Source organism: Sciurus vulgaris (assembly GCF_902686455.1).
Source record: "Sciurus vulgaris genome assembly, chromosome: 5".
NCBI classification, from domain to species: domain Eukaryota; kingdom Metazoa; phylum Chordata; class Mammalia; order Rodentia; family Sciuridae; genus Sciurus; species Sciurus vulgaris.
This window is the reverse complement of record NC_136465.1, coordinates 115,068,755-115,087,566: the sequence shown is the minus strand read 5'-3', so window position 1 is coordinate 115,087,566 and position 18,812 is coordinate 115,068,755. Positions and strand designations below refer to the sequence as shown.

The 18,812-nt window shown below is 47.2% G+C and overlaps 1 protein-coding gene and 1 long non-coding RNA gene across 2 annotated transcripts; both read left to right on the top strand.

The window, feature by feature from the left end:
• Positions 1–1,324: 1,324 nt before the first annotated feature.
• LOC306661796 lies at positions 1,325–3,600 on the top strand. The gene is made up of 3 exons (XR_013763959.1): positions 1,325–1,564; positions 1,875–2,057; positions 3,548–3,600. It is a non-coding gene; the product is annotated as an uncharacterized lncRNA (long non-coding RNA).
• A 2,714-nt stretch (positions 3,601–6,314) lies between these two features.
• KRT77 (keratin 77) lies at positions 6,315–18,528 on the top strand. The gene is made up of 9 exons (XM_079140867.1): positions 6,315–6,989; positions 11,006–11,220; positions 12,390–12,450; positions 12,949–13,044; positions 13,921–14,085; positions 15,446–15,571; positions 15,690–15,910; positions 16,346–16,380; positions 16,833–18,528. Exons 1-9 carry the CDS (start codon positions 6,411–6,413, stop codon positions 17,174–17,176), a joined length of 1,842 nt encoding a protein of 613 aa, XP_078996993.1. The 5' UTR covers positions 6,315–6,410; the 3' UTR covers positions 17,177–18,528.
• The last annotated feature ends 284 nt before the right edge of the window (positions 18,529–18,812 follow it).

Genomic DNA, 18,812 nt, shown 5'->3' with positions numbered 1-18,812 from the left:
TATGATCTCACGTAAACGTGGAACTGAACAAAAGTTGAACTCACAGAAATAAAGAGAAGGCTGGTTGTGGGAGAAATGGGGAGATGTTGGTCTAAGGGTACAAATAAGCTCCCTAAATAAGAAGCCAGAAGAAAAACATATCCCGACTGCAGCTCAGAGAGAGGGGCGTTTGCCGTTAATGACAGTCTTTTGACTTGCTCCAAACTTATCAGGACGCTGCCTTGTTCCCCTAAGATTAGAGAAAAGCATTTTGGCATCATTGGTGTGGTTTACATGTGTCACAGGACCTGTTCCTGTTCGTAATGATGCTGTAACTTGTTGAGGGAAACCAGATGGAAAATAGTTGGGTTGATATAAATTTGCTTTGTGTGGCAATAGAATAATTGTGGAAATAGATGGTCTCTTATTACTCTCCTGGCCTTGTGCTAAGAGTTTCCTCTGAGTTAACTCACCTGGTCTTCATGACCCTGTGAGGTAGGCAGTACCAGTACCTGAACTTCATGAATCACAACACAAGCACAGAGAGATGAATGGACTTTTGGAGAGTAAGGGGTGAAGTCAGGATTTACACTCCAACAGTCAAATTCCAAAACCTCCCTAAATTGCCCTCCTAAAGCAGAAAGTAATAGAATACAGTGACAAGTTCTCAGGCTGTGGAACCAGGTGGCCCAGGTGCCATCTGAACCCGGGAATACAGGCTGTGTGAGTGGGCTGCTGGGCCCCCAGTTCCCCACCCAAAAATCATCTGTAAAATGTGGTCATGTGGATCAAATAATGCCATCTGTTTAACTCTTGCCACATTGTAAGAGCACAATTGGGCCATTACAGTTTCTCACCAGTTTTGGGAGCCTATTCTTTTTATTTTTATTTATTTATTTATTTTTAGCTGTCACTGGAAATTTATTTGTTTATACACGGTGCTGAGATTGAACCCAGTGCCTCACACAGGCTAGGAAAGCACTCTACCATTGAGCTACAGCCCCAGACCCCTGTCTATTCTTTAAATGGAGGAAATAATGATAAATTCTTAATTCTTTACGTGTGTGTATAGCACTCTACTCTCTACCACCATTGAGGAGGTGGGACATGAACTGGGAACTCCAGTCCCTCCTTCACCATCGACTAGCCCTGTAACCTCGAGTCTGTCCTCTTGAGCCATCAGGTGGAATGCCCTCTGCTCAGACAACCCCATTCCTCTGTTGAGGCCTCAGTATTTTTTTTGGAATTCAACCTGAGCCTTCCCTGCAGCCCTATTTTCCTTCGTGCCCACACCTGCTCAGCTGCTCCCTTGGCCTCGAGACAAGAAACGTTTGCCAGCTTTATAAAAGGTTGTATAAAGAGTCATGACTTTTACATGTTGGTAGGAAGGGCCTTAAAATGTCTGGAACAATATTATCTCTGGACCTTCACCATGGGAATTTGTGGAGCTTCTCTGAGTGCTTGTGAAGGCTTCCAGACAATGGCCAGGCCCAAGAGCACCTGCTAGGTTTGCCGGAAGGAAGGTGACGGCCTGCTTCTCAGCTTCCAGGCTGATCCTGGGGTGTTAGTCAAAAGAATATCAAAGGTGAGGTCCTGGTTTCTTTGGAGTCCTGTGGAGGAACTCAAGGTCTAAGTTGGTACCCCCAACATGCACTTTAACCCAGAAATCAAGAGGATTCCCAGGGACGTTTCTGTTTGCAGGGCCTGTTAGAGACTAGAGGTGGAGCTTCCATCTGTCCCTCTCTGCAGGAGCAGAGGTGGCCTGGGTCCTTCTCAGAGGCCTTCCTATTCTTTTGGGGTTGGCAGGGGGATACTCAACTCCACCAGCTGCTCCACTAGCCTTTCCTGTAGCTTTGACCCAAGCCCCTTTCTTTGTACCCATTTCCTCCTAGTAGAATGAAGACACTGGGCTGATGATCTCTATCACGTGTCCATTCTGATGCAGGGAGAAGAGTGGCCTGAGAGTGTGGGAAGCCATGGCTGAGAGCGTCCATCAGTCCAGGAGGCTGTTCTCCCTATCTGTGTCACATGGCTGCCTTTCTTCTGCTGACCCCAGGTCAAAACGCTCCAATTTCTAGGTGAGTAAAGGTCCCTATTACCTCCACCATAGCTGCAGCTCTCCCCTCCCTCCTGGGTGCGGCCAAGGAGTGAGATTCTTCCTTCCTCCCCTTCTCCACCCCACGCCCTGGTCACGCCCCTGTGATACCCACCTCCAGACCCGGGGAGATGCAGGGTGAGGTGGGACTGGGGTTGTGGGGGCTGCCTCCGCTGGCCACACCAGCAGCTCCTCTCAAAGCCTGCCTCCAGCTGCTGCTAAGCCTGCCATCGGGTAGTTGATAATGGCGTGGGCCTCACCCTCTTGGCAGTCCTGGGTTTCAGCATCTGGGAGGCAGGTGGGGCAAGTTGAAGCCCTCGACTGACTTTCCACTTTCCTTTTAAGGAGAGTGCTAGCTGATGGCTGTGGGTGGAGATGGGGAGGAGAAGAAGCGGTACATGTCTCTCCAAGGACCCCCTCCCTTAGGCAATCCATGTGGGTCCTGGAGGAGGAATACGTGGGTTCATGTCTCCATCCCACCACTTTCTCCTGTGTGTTCTTGAACAAGTTACTTTGTCTCTCTGAGTCTCCCTTCCCTGTCTGTAAAATGAGGTCGATGAGAATACCTTCCTTATGGTGTTGATATTTAGGTTTATTGAAATCACCTACAGCCCACTAAAAGCACTCAGTAAAAGGTTAACCAGTGTGATGATGATAATGATGATGATGATTTTGACCTTGGGCCAAACGGAATCTCAAGAGGTCATTTGGTTTGTCCTGCTTCCTCCATACCAGTGGTTTCCAAATTTGTCTGCCCACTCGGAACCTTTGAAAATTCCAAAATCTAGACCAGTTAATCCCAGCGCCTGGGGGACAGGCAGGCAGGAGTGTTTCGGGCTCTCCAGCTGATGGCGCTGTGCAGCGAGTTTGAAACCGCTGCTTTGTGCTGTGCCACCGGTTGAGGGGTCCATCTCAAGGACACTGATTTGGCCTAGCAAACTTATTCACCCTCCAATGTTGACCTGAGGTTAAATATCTCCTGAGAGACTGGCGAAACCTTTTCTGCTTCATTTAAATCAATTCTTTTTCTTGTAAGAGGGAATAGGAAATAACTGCCACTCTGCACCAAAGCCTCTTGTAATAGTATTTGTTGGGCATCCTTCCTCCCCACCCCCACCCTTCCAGGGAGGGACAGTGGCCTATCGGGGCCATCCGACCAATAGGAGGTGGACTGAGGTGTTGGCATTAGATGCTGACATCTGGTCACAGTCAGAGATCAAATGAGCTTTCTAAGTGTGCTGCCTGGAGTTTCCTCTTTTATTTTATCCCAATTTAACATGGCCTCTCTTCTGCATGAGGACAAATATAGGCTTGGGTGAATCTTGAAAAAATTCCTCTCCAAGGCTTTTCTGGTACCTTCCATGAGTCACAAGCTCAGCTCCTTTTTACTACCTTCTCCTTCAAGGCAGGGTGGCCTCTTCATGGCTAGACCAGCCTCTACTCTGTTCTCATGGTGTCCATTTCTTCTTCTAGGCCTTGACTCCAGCCGTCCTGCTGGTCTCTTTCCCAGTCTCCGATTCCTGGCCTGTTTATATGCGGCTCATCCTTCAAGGCTGGCTTGAGCCAGGACCTAGCTTCTGTGAAGTCTTCTCCAGGTACTTTTCTTTCTAAAAACTCACAGCACTTGTAGTTCTCAATGCAGTAACTATTGCCATAAAATAACACCAACTATACTAGCATCCATGTTCAATATTTACCGTCAAGCCCCGTGCCGTGTGCTCTAAGCATCAGATAAGCAGGGTTCAAAAAGCTCAGTAATTAGTTCAATCACACAACTAGTAAATGCTTCACCTCCAGGGCTGCTTCATGTGCTGCCCAAGATCTTAGTTTTCCAAGACGTCCACTCACTGGTCTTCACTTTAACTCAGGTGGGCAGGTCTCTGCTGTTGGTTGACTGTCCGGCAATTGAATAGGCACTTCTGGGGGAGGAGGGGTTTCTCGTTCATGAACTTTGGGTCTAACATCAAGGAGTTTCCTATTTATTTGGTGGGGAGTAAAGATGGAAGTGAAGAAGTTCTTCACAACTGGGCTTGGAAGTGAGTGGGAGAGGCGGGCCCTGCTGCAGGCAGGGGAGGGGCACAAGGTCGAGTCTGCAGGTAAGGCTTACGAAGGTGTCGGGGGAAGGAGCCCACGGGGGCTTCTTCTCCCCTTCACCTGACTCAGATTCCTCACCCTCCGGCAACTTTCCCACTGTATTCCATCCTCAGCCTCCACTGAGTTTCCTTCTAGCTCTCTTTACCATGGTGTCTGGCTTCATTTTTCCCCAGGAGGTGCAGAGGTGTTAGGATTAGGAATAGGGCTGTGTAGACTGAAGCTGCCTAGGACTAGGGAGGCCAGCCATTCTGACTTGCCCAGGATTGTCCCCGTTGAAACACCGAAAATCCTGGTGAAGTTGGATCATTGTCCTACCAGGATCCATGAGCAGATATATTGATGTTTGCTGAGTCTCTCTGCCTTTTCCCACGCCTTCCGGCATCAAATCCCTGAGAAATAGAAACTATGATTCTGTGAGTATCTGAAGGTATAGAGTAGGTGGCTTGCTTGAGATTACACAGCCAGGAAGAAGCAGGAGTTGAAATCACCTCTTCTGTTTGTACATTTCAGGCTCACGCTCTCTTTTAGCCTACAGTGTCTCCTGGAGATGAGCCATTAATGGTTACCAAGCACAGGCAGCAAGAGGAGAATGATGAGAAGGTCTGGAAACCTCCCAGCCCTAGGCTGCTTCTCCTCGCTGCTGTTCCTAACCAACTGTCATTCTTTCCTACTACCTGTCCTTTCTCACCTCTTTTGGGATTTCTACTCCAACTTTTGGGGGCCCCTGTTATTTTAGCTCCAACTTTTGGAAAAAAAAAGTATTTAATGCTGAATGCAAAGGAAAAGGACATTTAAAATCCTGGGAGAAAACCTCTTCCAATCTGTAATAGATCACTTTCTATGTTACTTTTTAACTCTGCCTTCTTTGGACTCCTCATTTTTGTGAGCTCATAGCACAGACCCATTGTGTGTTCTGCTCCATTCATTTAACATTGTGTCATAAATGTTTTCCAGTTCTGCCATGAAGTCTCCAGGATTGTGACTTTAAATAATTGTATCCAGGTGAGCAAACCATCAGCAGAAGTTGGGCATTTAAGATTTTTTCCTGCTTCAAGTTATAAAAATATCTTATTACATTTCCGAGGAAACCACCAGATATTTTGGTCCAGAAGGCAACACACATTTTTTTTGGCTGAGATTGATGCTCTTGGAGTGAGCTTCACCCCAGGCGTGCTATCTGCTACATGAGAGTGAGCATAGGCCATTGTTGGTCCATGGGCTCTCAATTTTTTTTTTTTTTGGGGTACCAAAGGTTGAACTCAGGGACATTTGACCACTGAGTCATGTCCCCAGCCCTATTTTGTATTTTATTTAGAGACAGGATCTCACTGAATTGCTTAGCACCTTGCTTTTGCTGAGGCTGACTTTGAACTCATGATCCTTCTGCCTTAGATTTACAAGCCACTGGAATTACAGGCATGTGCCACCATGCCTGGGTCTGTGGACTCTTTATTACTAGTTCCTGAAAAGTACAGAATTTTTGAGTTACTACTTAAGGACCCATTGTTGTTATTTTAAATGAATAGGACAATTTTATGATTGCTGAATCTAAAAATGAAAACATAAAAAGATAGGGCTTGTTTTCTGTGTATCTCTGGCTTTTAAATCTCTGAAGAGTAAATCATTTTATTCTATCTTACAAAAATATTATCTATAACAGATAAGAAATGATAAAACAGAAAAAGAAATATTGTGTTTCTTGGTTTTGGTGTAAAACAAAGATGCAAAAGAAAACCTTCTGCCCTCCAGGACAGTGCTATGACAGCAGGTTTCTCCCCCTTATCCCACCTGTGGTCCCAAGGTCACTAGACACCCCTAGCTTTGCCCCAGATCTCCCAGGCACACCCCTAAACAAACAACTCAATGGTGGAGTTTCTTAGGAAGAGATCAACTAATGATTTGGGGAAAATTGTGCAGGAGTTTCCAGCAACTAGATCTTCAGAGATTATTGCTCTCCAATCTCCCAGTGGCTAGAGATGTATGATAAATGATCAAGTTGGGGAAGTTTGTCTGCAATGTAATTTCAGCAACACATAGGTGAGGTTTAAAACAGATATTCTGGCAGGCAAACTAAACATTAATACTCCCCTCCCAAGATTCTGAAGGTGCCCAGCCCAGCAGATGTGTATATATAGGTACTGAGCCAGATCTCCTCCAAAGGAGTGGCAGCTCCTTCCCTCTTGATCTCTCCCTCCTTTCTGCTGGGCTCTTGCTCTCTGTGCCTCTGGTTGCTCCAGCAACCATGAGTCGCCAATTTAGTTCTCAGTCTGCATTTAGCTCAAGGAGCAGGCGGGCCTATAGTACCAGGTCCTCCTCGGGCTTTGGTGGTGGTGGGAGTCGGACTGTGGGGTCTGTGAGTCAGGCCTGGGGCAGGTGTGGCGGTGGAGGGTATGGGAGCTATGGAAGGGGCTTTGGCTCCAGGAGCCTCTACAATCTGGGCGGCAGTAAAAGCATCTCCTTTAGTCTGGTGGGGAGAAGCGCCAGTGGCTTCTGCCAGGGTCGGGGAGCAGGAGGAGGATTTGGAGGGGGCAGAAGCTTTGGGGGTGGTGGCTTTGGAAGTGGCGGCTTTGGGAGTGGCAGATTTGGAGGTGGTGGTTATGGAGGAGGTGGTTTTGGGGGTGCTGGATTTGGGGCTAGCAATTTTGGGCTTGGGGGCTTTGGTCCTTCTTATCCACCAGGGAGCATCCAAGAGGTGACCATTAACCAGAGTCTCCTAGAGCCACTTCACTTAGAAGTGGACCCTGAAATTCAGAGAGTCAAGACCCAGGAGCGGGAGCAAATCAAGATTCTCAACAACAAGTTTGCCTCCTTCATTGATAAGGTGAGTACCTTAGAGACAGGCAGAGCCTTTGGTCACTGACTGTGTGACTGAGGGGGCCTCTCACCACAGTGTACACTTTTCAGCTGAATGAGAACAATCACTTCTGTATGTGGTTGTCTTAGGACCTTAGGAAAGCATTTACTTCATTTAGGCTTCAACTTGCCTTCTTGGGGAAATTTTTATCTACTTTTCCATTTTTGGCAGGAAAGCAGATAATGGATATGAAATACTCAATAGATATTCAATGCAGTAACCTCATTTTTATTCATCATTATCCACTACCCATCCACCCATCCACACGTCCTTCCCTCCTGTCCTCCCTTCACTCATCTACCCACCCATGCACACATATGCACTCATTTATCCATCCATCATCCACCCCTTCATACACATCCATCCATCCATTCATCTTTCCATGCACCCATCCACTACATACATTTATCCATCTACCTATTAATATCCATACACATTTCTCCCTCTTATCTTCCTTCCTTTCATTCATCCACCCATCCATTCACACATATCCATCCATCCATCCATTCATCCAATCATCCACACACATCCCTCCTTTTTTCCCTCCCACCCATATCCATCCATCCATCCATCCATCCATCCATCCATCCATCCATCCACATATCTACCTACCCATCCCATTCATACATATCCATCCAGCCATCCATCTATCCATTCATCCATCTACCCATATGCTGTACTTTGTAATATACTTCCCACTTATCCATCCATTCATTCATCTATTCATCCTCCCACCCATCCAACAGTCTACCCTTCTACCCACCCATAGAAACCACAAGTACTAAGCATCTACTATATGTCAGACACCGTACTAGGTGCTATAGGGGTGACTAGGACACACGTTCTGTTCTTAAGGAGCCCTACATCTAAAGGGGAGAGTTACAACAGTGTGGGGGGATTATGTGAACAGGAGTGGTACTCTCTGGCCATGGTAGCTCAAAGAAGGGTACCATGAGCTCTGCCTGCTGGATTCTTGGAGGGCTTCATTGGAGACCCCAGGTCTGACCTGAGTCTTGAAGGTGGAGGAAAAGTCAAATGAGCTCTCAGGGCAAAGGGGATTTTCAGGCAGGAGGACCAGGAGGCATAAAAGTGTGAACCTTTAGGACTCTTAATATAGTTAAAAATCCTGGAGAAAAGGGCATAAGAGAAGGGAGAGGAGAGGACAGAAGAAAATATGAAACTGGGGAGGCAGGCAGGAATAGCAGGCTGGGCAAGCCATGGCAGGGCCTGGGTTAATTACATACAATGTAGCATCCCACCTGAGTTCCTTCTTTTAGCTCATCCAGGGCCATATGGAGCCACGGAAGCCCCTCTCTCTAGTTCCCCCATTAAACCTCAGACTAGGTGTGGTTCAGGCCCAAGCCACCAGGCAGAGGCTGGAGGAATAGTTAGGGCAAAGAGCTTCCTCTGGCATTTCCTTTTGTCTAGAGGGGGAGGTGCAGTGACCACTGCCTGATATCAGGGCAGAGTGTGTGAGCACAGGAGGAGGTGGGGTAGAGTGTTGAGGCCCAGAGACAATCAGAAAGGAGTTCCACAGAACCAGGGGCTTCTGACGCCTTCTGACCACCTGGATGGAAAATTTGGGTGAATATCTTCACACCTCAGGCACTGGCAGGACTGGGAGGGTTTGGTTGGAGCAAAGATGTGAAGGTGAAGGAGAAAACCTTCAAGGGAGGTTTGGGAGGTCAAGGTTATGCCAGTGGAGGAGAGGGAGAAAGAGCATCGTGGTCAGTGAGATGATCAAGGCTTCTGAAAACTGATCTCCTGAGACTCTCGTTGGGTTATAGTTCCTGTCACTGAAGGAGTGTCTGTCCAGTTTTATTGCATGGACTTTGGGCAGAAGTCAAGCTGTAAGTGGCCTCAGCTTCCTGTCCTTTCCTAAGGGCAAGGGCTGGGATGACCATGAAGAGAGGTTCTTCCGCCAGGTGGGCTCTGGTCTCGATGGAGGGAGAAGCTTTCTATTGCAGTCACTTCTGACCCTGGTTTTCTAGGAGGTCTTCCTGCATTCCTTCTTAGTCCTGTACAGCCCACTCTCAAGACAAGAGCTCAGCTCTGCACATCACTCCTCCGTTTAAATCCTCCCCTGGCTTCTTGTCTCATTTGGACTAAAAGCCAAAATCCTATAGTCTCATATGATCTAGCCCTCCAACCCCTAGCTGCTGCCATGAGATTCTTCTGGTCTCCACAGTGTCATTTCCACCCAGCACAGGGCTGTGAACGAGTGTGGAACTGATTGGGAGTACCAGCACAGAGTAAAAATAGAAGTGGCAAGAATGTCTCATCAGGTGTTAATGAGCTATGCTGATAAACCTGTTGCCCAATCTCTTGTTTGATAAAGCTAGCAAAAATGAGCCATGGGAAATAGTGCTCTATTTACATTTTCCAATGTGGAGTCAGAATCCAAAGGGAGTTAGCAAGGGCTGATCCGTAGATTGGCAGTGTCTCAGGGGCTGGGAGATTCTGGATGCCCTCCTTAGTGCCACATTGAGGGGACTGTTGACAGGTTTCTGCTCTGACTGCACAAAACAGAGGGGTTTCCCTTTTCAAAGTTCTTGGAGAAGGGAACTGGCTCTTGGAGAAGGGAGCTGGATTATGGAGGGGTGTGTGTGTGTGTGTGTGTGTGTGTGTGTGTGTGTGCATACACACTACACACACGTGCTTGGGCCTGAGCAAAGCAGAGGCACACCATCTCCATCAGAGCCTGGGAGGGGAGACTCTCTGTGGGCAACTAGAAGAGGGAAAGTGAGCTCAAGTCCATGTGGTGTGAAGGGCAAGCCATGCCTAGGTCTGCAAGCCAGCCACTTCTCTGGTCCCTGCATCTAAACTTTGTATCCAGTTTTGGGGAAAGAGGTAGTAAAGATGGGGTGATGCCTACTCTCTGTTTCATGGGAAATGCAACTTGGGTATTTCTCAACACCTGCCAACGATTTAGAAAATGAGACTACTTATTTTAAAATTTCTCTCTGGGTTCTATAAACATTTAAATGAGGTTACTTTCCTGAAAATCTTGCTGGCAGGCAGCAGGGTGGTGGTAGCTCTAGGGGCACCCAGATAAGCTTTCTCAGAAATTGATTAAATTAATTAATTGTTAATTTGAACACTGAGCATTGAACTTGGAGGTGCTCTACCACTAAGCTACATCCCCAGCTCTTTTTATTTTTTTATTTAGAGACAGGGTCTTGCTGAGTTGCTGAATTGGCCTTGAACTTGAGATTCTCATGCTTCAGCCTCCTGAGTAGTTGGGATTACAGGTGTGTACTATCACCTGGTTCTAGGAATTAGTTTTAATATTCCAAGCCCAGTTTTTCCTTCTCTCTTCTTATTTTCTCCTGCATGACCCATGTTGGCCACAAGAGAAAGGAGCCTTGGACTTATTAGTGTTTCAGATGTTCCAGAACACGATTTCCTTATGTTGGCATGGACAAATTGAATGATGTCAATGGTGGTACCTAAACAAAACATGGCACTCAATTGGGGGGTGTATAAGAAAAAGATAAAAAATAAAAGATTTTATTTTTATTAAAAAATAAAAAAATAAAAGAAAAATATAAAAGATTTTATTCTTTTTTCTTTTTTGGTACCAGGGATTGAACCCAGGCACACTTAACCACTGAGCCACATCCCCAGCCTTTTTTTATTTTTTAGAGACAGGGTCTTGCTGAGTTTCTTAGGCCCTCACTAAGTTGCTGAGGCTGGCTTTGAACTTGGGATCCTCCTGCCTTTGCATCCTGAGCCACTGGGATTTATAGGAGTGTACCGCAGCACTTGGCACAGTGTTAATTTTAGACAAATTGATCTTATAGGCATTAGTCACCATCAAAAACTACTTTGTCTTCTGTGTCCCAGAGTGGGGAAAGTCCTGACCTCTGGAGGGGCGATCCTGATTCCTTAGGTCTGCATGTGCATCGGGCTGCTGATTCCCCTTCCTGTTGGGGAGCTGCTCTGACCCATGGCCTGGGGTGGACTGGGGTCTTTGCTTTTAGGTGCGATTCCTTGAGCAGCAGAACCAGGTGCTACAAACAAAATGGGAGCTACTGCAGCAGGTGAACACCTCAACTCGGAGCAACAACCTGGAGCCTATCTTGGAGAGCTATATCAGTGAGCTGAGGAGGCAGGTGGATTTTCTCAATTCGGAGCAGATGCGCAAAACCACAGAGATCAGGAGCATGCAGGATGTCGTGGATGACTACAAGAGCAAGTGAGGCTTAAGATGGGGTAAAAGGGTCTGGGAGAAGCGTAGCAGGGAACCGATTCATAGGGGCAAAATATTCTGCTTCAGTGTCCATGTGTAAGAGGTGGGACTGGGTCAGGCTCCGCACTGCACAACTGCTGGGGTGCCATTTTGCATATGTTGGCCCTGGTAGGATGGTAGCTGTCACTTATATTGAGTGGGTTGGGGAAAGATAGCTTTATGGATGTTGGAGCCAAATAAGCTCTGCCACTTACCAACTGCTTACAAATTAATCTGTCTTCAGTTCTTATATTAGTAAGTGGGGATAGTAAGTACCTTGCTGAATTATTGTGATGGGTAGGTCTGTGGTTCTCAAACTTTAGTGTGCATTAGCTTGCTGCAATCAGATGGCCGAGTCCTTCCCCAGAGTTTCTGATTCAGTAGAATGGGGTCAGATCATTTGCATTTCTAACATCATTTTTAATTGATGCTGATGCTGGTGGTTTGGGGATCACACTTTGAGAACCATTGGTTTAGATACAATTGTGCTTAATCAGTTCTTAGTACTGTATCTGCATGTGCTAGGCCACTCAATATATTAATAACAATGGTAGGGGTGGCAGGAGCTGTCAAATTTCAGATCAACTGCTCCTGAGTAACTGTGTAGGTGACTGAGTGACCTCTCCCTCTCTCTTCTTCCCCATGTGGGGTGTTTCTTTTAATATTGCTTTGACATTCTTCCTGTGTGGAGCCAGTGGGGAGTCAGGTGTATGTGAATCAACAAGGGAAAACATAAAACTCACTCTGGGGGTACTGGGGACAGAATTATAGGTGATCTTTTTTTCTTAAATTTTAGTAGATTGATTGTTAATTGAAAAAAAAAAAGATTAAATTTGACACATTTGCAAAGGTAAAACACCAGAATAAATATGGATATTTTGGGGGAATTCTGCACGGCTCTGGGTTTTCCATGTTGGATCCCGGTCCCCTCTGTTGGCTTAGAGAGCCAGGAGGTGGCTCCAGTCACTCATCAGTGAGAGCACAAGGCCCTGGCAGGAGACAGTGTGTTGGAATCAGGACTCTCTGAGTCCGGGCCAGGAGAGTTCTGGGAAAATCTGAACTTTCTGGTGCTGGGGGAAAAATCAGGGGCCAAGGTCAGCAACTGCAGCCTCTCTGTGCTTCTTGCCTCCTCACAGGTATGAGGAAGAAATCAACAGGAGGACCAGCACTGAGAATGACTTCGTTGTTCTGAAGAAGGTGAGGGGAAGGGAAGTTCCTTCTGTGGATGCAGAAGACTGGGTGGAGTGAGAAATCCCCGTGGTATGCTCTGTGACATGCAAGGGTGACCTCTGGGGTCAGCTTGGTGTGCATTGCCCAAGCGCAGGGCCCTTAGACTGAAGGGAAAATTGGAAATGGACACTAACACGACTTTTTAGGAACCCTCCAGTCCATGCCTCACCAGTCTTCTAAAAATAAAATTAACTGACAGCTTTTGAGTGTCAGTCATGTGTGGCCTTGGGACTTGGGGAGGGACAAGGGTGCTATATGTGATTGACCTAGGTGTGAAGGTTGATGTCATATCTCCTTTTGACTGAGAAAGCCATGGGTTGCAGGGCCCTTATCTGAGTGAGGTGATGATGTTTTTTAGATAAGGAAAAACCCAGAGAGGCTTTGTAACTTTCCTGGGCCACCCAGACAGCTGATGGTGGATAACGCCTGGGTGATAAAGTCAAACCATCTTTGCTTGTTGTTTAGGATGTAGATGCTGCTTTTATGGGAAAAGTGGATCTGCAGTCCAAAGCAGACACCCTGCTTGGGGAGATCAATTTCCTGAAATATTTATTTGACACGGTAAGTTCAGTCCTTATAGGAAACCCTGTTCTTGTCTCACATCTCCTTCGGGGAATGTGCAGAAAGAGGGGAAGCCTGAAATCCAGTAGTACCCACCAGGGGTTCATCTCCCCAGTCACTAGACTTTGTAGGCCTCGAGGCGGCCATTCCCTCACCCTCCAGTCCTTAGGGTTCCTGGGTAGGGGTGGTGGAGATGGAGGCAGTGAGATCCTAAGGTGGGAAATGAGGTTGACACCGAGACATATGCGGGCAAAACTAGCCAGAAATCATCAAACACGACACGTGGATCTTAAAGGGAGTGAAGACAGACTTCAGGGTGTGGGATAGTATGCTAGTCCGTCCCTGGTCCTCCTATTGTCCATGTCTAACTTGGGGACATATGCTCTGGGCCAGGTGCTGTGTTAGGAACTCTATTTATGTTATGAGTGTGTCTTCATTCTACAGAACAGAAAACTGAGCGACTTGCTCAGTATCTCAGGTCATCAAATGGCTCCATAACTGGAGTCCTTTCCATTGCCTTTGAAAGCACATGTGGTTTCAAGGAGCTAATGTGCTTGTCAGAGGGTGCAGTTAAAGATGGCGGCCAAGCAAGAGTAACGTTGGGGTGGAGGGCAGAGGTGAGGCCTGATGGGGAGGTGGTGCCATGAGGGCTCTGAGTTCAGACTCCTCCCTCCTCCCTGGAGGTGCAGCCTGGGCCCCATTACTTTTATTTGAGGTGGTTAAGACTCTCCCCAATCCTCGTTGCACATAACAATTGAAAAGAACTTTCCTCTGAGGCTTCCTCCTGGCCCAGGCTTTTGGCTTCCCCAGGGAGCCTTGAGGGAAACTGAGACTCTGGGAGACTGGGAGGAGTCAACAGTACTTCATGTCCCACAGGAGCTGTCCCAGATGCAGACCCACATCAGTGACACCAATGTCATCCTGTCCATGGACAACAACCGCTCCCTGGACCTGGACAGCATTATCGATGCAGTGCGGGTTCAGTATGAGCTGATTGCACAGAAGAGCAAGGAAGAGGCCGAGGCGCTGTACCAGACCAAGGTGAGCTCTGCCCCCAGACTTGTAACCCTGAAATAGGCAGGTACTTCCTAGAGCTGGTAGTGTCTTCTTCTTTTTTAAAGTTGTTATAGAAACTTTAGAAATTATGGTAAGGATCACCCATGTCTCATCACCACTATAATGTATTCAGATATTTTCTGTGAGTTCTTTGTAGCTACCATACATGGAGAACTTGTAGGTGCCAGGTGCCACACAAATGCTTTATACATATCATTTCATTTAATACTTACAATAACCCCATGAGGTAAGGATTTCATTATTCCCATTTTACAAATAACTGTGTGAGATTTCCCAAGTCTTTTATCTAGCAAGTGATAGCAGTACCAATCCTAGTGTACTGTCTATAAATCTTTGCTTTTCACCATTAGGATGCTTGTTATTTTAATCTTTTCCATATTGGCATCTCTTAAAGCAGCTTTATACTTTTCTGTTCTACTTATCAATTATGAATGCCTTTCTGTAACACCAAATATTCTACATTCTTAGCAGCATGGTTTTTCAGTATGAAATGATACCCTTACTTATTAAATAAATATATTTACAATGAAGTCTTTGGGCATATCTTTGGTTAATTCTTTACCATAAATCAACCTTGGCCTTTGTGGAGAGTAAAGCCTCTGTGTTGAAGAGACAAAGGTTGCAGTCCAGTAACTAAATTCTGAACAACTGGCACTTGATGATTTGCTGTGTGTTATTGTCTGTGGCCAGCTCCAATCCCAGTTGATGTCTGTCCCACTGACCTGAAGACAGGTATTCTGGGATGCAATAGATTTTTGGCATCAGACAGGGGAGGCAGAGAGTCCACAGTGAAACATCAGAATACATTCCCTTGAGCCAACTTTCCCCCCACCATGTCCTGTGGGTTTGCTGGGGGCAATGTAGACAGAAACACAGAGAGGAAAATGTGAATGAAGGTGGATGATGCTGAGGGCCTCTGAGGACAGGAGGCACTGTCTGTTAGATGAATCACTCTGGAAAAGGGTATGCAGGAATATGATGCAGTAGAAAAAGTGAGGGTAAGGACCAGTGTGAAGGCTTAGGTGTGTGAAGAAGGGCATCAAGAAACATCTCTGTCTGGCTGGGATACCAATCTCTCCAGAGTAGGAATGAGGGGCCCTTAGTACAGACATGTGTGAGTGTGTGTGTGTTTGCATGATGTTTGGAGCTCAGGTGACAGAGTTTTGGTATAGATGTGCATGTATAGGTGTGCATGTGTAGGACCACAGCTTCAGATGGGCTTACTCTGGAACTTCCCAGGGGAGAGCAGCCCAGACCCATCCCTTTTTGGAGGAGTTCTAGGTAAGTAGCAGGTGCTGACCATGATGTTGCCTTTGACTCTTAGTACCAGGAACTCCAGATCACAGCGGGGAGACATGGAGATGACCTGAAGAATAGCAAGATGGAGATTATAGAGCTCAATCGCACCATTCAAAGACTGCAGGCAGAGATTGGCAATGTCAAGAAGCAGGTAGGACAGGTGCTCAGGGTGGGCGGGCTGACCAGTCCCCTGCCTTCTGTAATGCTCTGCCAGATCAGTTTCCCAAAATGCAACACTTATTGTGGTTCTCCAACTGTCTCTGGCATAGATCGAACAGATGCACTCAGTCATTTCGGATGCAGAGGAGAGAGGAGAGCGAGCCCTCCAGGATGCAAAGCAGAAGCTTCAGGACATGGATGAGGCCCTGCAGCAGTCCAAGGAGGAGCTGGCTCGGCTGCTGCGGGATTACCAGGCATTGCTGGGGGCCAAGCTGTCCCTGGATGTGGAGATTGCCACCTACCGCAAGCTGCTGGAGGGAGAGGAGAGCAGGTGGGTGTATCGGTCATGTCTCTAAGCCAAATTGAGGATGTAGCCATGGAGTGTGTGCTGCCTGGATGGAGAGAAGGTAATCTTCCCAGTTTTCTTGGAAGTCTGGTGGTCCTGTGTGAGCAGAAATATTCGACTTAGAAACAGAGAATGGGTGAATTGGTAGGGTACAGGAAAAGTCATTGTGACCATTTCCCTGCCTCTAAGCAGTGTCCCCATATCCCAACCCACACCAATGCTGCCAGGTGGACACTCCCAATGCTAAAAGATTTCATGAAAATGCTGAAAATGACCCCTGGTCCCACTGTCTCCTGGCCTCTACCCATGCACACAGTTCCCTGAGACTTGGGGGCATCTCTGCCCCTATTATCTTCAGGTTGCCTTCACTGATGTCCTGATGCTCATGGGTCTGGCTAATGAGTGTGTTTTGTTTTACAGGATGTCAGGAGAGCTGCAGAGCCACGTGAGCATCTGTAAGTTCCAGAGTCCAGGGCAGAGAATGGTTTTGGTAGGGTTGCCAGGTGACCAGCAGGGATTGGCATTGGGTATTTTTGCTTCTAGCCTAGTAGAAAGAACACCAGAGTAAGCTAATGTCACCACAAATTCTGGAAGAATTTGTTGCAATGGCCATGATTGTTTTTAGGTCTGCTTGTTTTAATTTTTGTGATACCTAATCTCAGCAGGGACTAGAACTCTTCAGGGTATATATTCAATAAGCAAGGAGAATGTGTTACTTTAAAGGAGTGCTGACATCCTTGTGGTATGAAGAATGTTTTTTAAATGGGAATACTTTGGATGTCCAAAGTATCTATTTGCAAGTCAGTGCCACCAAAGATCAAGGATGTAGGAGACCTCAGGTTGCAGGGGCAGGTGCAGCCAGGTCCCCCTGCCAGGTCCATCTGAACCATTTGCATCTCCTTAACAGCGGTGCAGAGTAGCCAGATAACCACAAGTGGTGGCTACAGTGGCGGCGGCGGTGGCTACAGTGGCGGCAGTGGTGGCTACAGTGGCGGCGGCGGTGGCTACAGTGGCGGTGGTTATAGTGGCGGCGGTTATAGTGGCGGCGGTGGCAGCAGCTCCCGCGGAGGCGGTGGGGCAAGTTACGGAGGAGGGCGCGCCCTAGGCGGCAGTGGAGGTAGCTATGGGAGCGGCAGCGGCGGGAGCTATGGAGGAAGCAGCAAAAGTAGCAGCAAGTACAGCGGCGGCTCCTCGCGCGTGCAGATCATCCAAACCTCCACCAACACATCCCGCAAGCGAATCGTGGAGTAAGAAGCACAGCGAGTGTCTCACTACTTACACACAGGATGCGCCCCCCTGGCTCTTCTGTCGCCTCCCTCCAAGCCCTTCGTGACTCCTTCTCACTTAGCTTTTCCTGATGGGTCTCAGCAGTTGTGCTAATAAATTTGACTTTAGCTGGGGAAGCAGGGTAGATAAGCCCAAGTAGCAGCTCCCTCTTTAGAGAGCTCTGGCTTGTGGTCAAAGGCACAGTTACATTCTCACTCCGGATCCCCTCCTCTGTCCCTGTTCCTTATCCTGGGGACACTAAGGCACATAGTTGATGAACAAAGAACCCACAGAGCTTCTGCAGGGTGGGTGATTGAGAGCATGTCAGTTTCACCAAACGTCTCCACCCCAGGCTTTCTTTCCTGAATCTTGGCAGCTCTATGAACCACATTCCGTCCCCCGAGTTGCTCACAAAATGATCCCTATAGGCAAGTAGCAGATTTCCAGGCTACCTAACTTGGTAAGGGGAAACAAGACCGGGGGTCAGTTCCTGCCTCTTTGTAACCTCATACTTTAATGTTGATGGTTGATGTACTGACTACATGAGATGCCTGCAGATCATGCCTGTCCTGATTCTGAATCTCTGTGTGGAGAAGCATTATCTCCCTGGTTTACAGTCCCACATGGGAGTATGTCAAACCCCATGTCCTTGTCTAAAGGGAGGACCCGTTCTTAGCAGTGAAGGAGGTATGATGGACAGATGATCAAGTTCTGCTTCTGTCCTACCCTCCAGACAGCTTCATCTTTGGAAGACTGCCCCTTCCTGCACTCTGCTCCATTATGGGCCTGCAGAGAGTGGCCCAATGGGTGGGGCATCTGCAGCCCCGTTTGGCTCCATCTAGGTGCCCAGGGTCTGAAGCCTGAGGAATGTGAGGATCTGACTTGGGAGGGTTCCAGTCCTGAGCCAGTCTGGAAGCTGCCTTTTTTTTTTTTTTTCCTGCCAAGGTGGTTTAATGGTCTTTTCCAGATCTTACAAGTTCCCTCTCACTTCTGTTCTCTTTGAGCACTTTTTGACTTCTACTTTAGGGTCTTATAAAAGATGTGCTGGAGGGGGCTGTCAGGGGAAAGTGTCAGCCAACGTGTGGCCTTGAGAGAGGAGTTTGGTTTTGCTTCTAGGATCTGGAGTCCCCTTCACTTGCAAGTGGCCTGGAGTCTCCTTGACTGGCTTACTGACAACCTTCATGTCCATGATTCTGTCAGGGCCTCTGATGGGCTCTGTGTGGGGGTCCCTTGGAAAGTGCTGTGACTTCATCGTTTCCTGGTTGAAAGGTGTACCTTGAAGGGCTTGGCATTTCCGGTCTTTCTACAATAAATTTTTCTGTGATCTCAAAATGTCATTTGGTCAGGAAATGTGTTCTTTTTTTCTTTAACTTTTTTATGGTCTTCGAAATTATTCATATTTGGGAAATTCAGGTTTATTACTTTTATTATTTTTTATTGTACATGTAATACATAATCTTGAAGAGCCTTATAGACATAATCTTGCTAATCTTTAAAGTGGCCCATCATTCAAAAGTCAATTATAAGTTTGTTCAAAAGGCATTTATTAAGCTCCTACTGTGTGACAGTCAGTGGCCGAGGCACTGGAAATGCAATGTTGGATGAACATGTCTCTGAATCT

Coding starts and splice junctions, on each gene's coding strand:
- KRT77 (XM_079140867.1), top strand. CDS start 6,411: ATGAGTCGCCAATTTAGTTCTCAGTCTGCATTTAGCTCAAGGAGCAGG. Junction 11,221..12,389: donor GTGGATGACTACAAGAGCAA/GTGAGGCTTAAG, acceptor GCCTCCTCACAG/GTATGAGGAAGAAATCAACA. Junction 15,911..16,345: donor CTGGAGGGAGAGGAGAGCAG/GTGGGTGTATCG, acceptor TTTGTTTTACAG/GATGTCAGGAGAGCTGCAGA.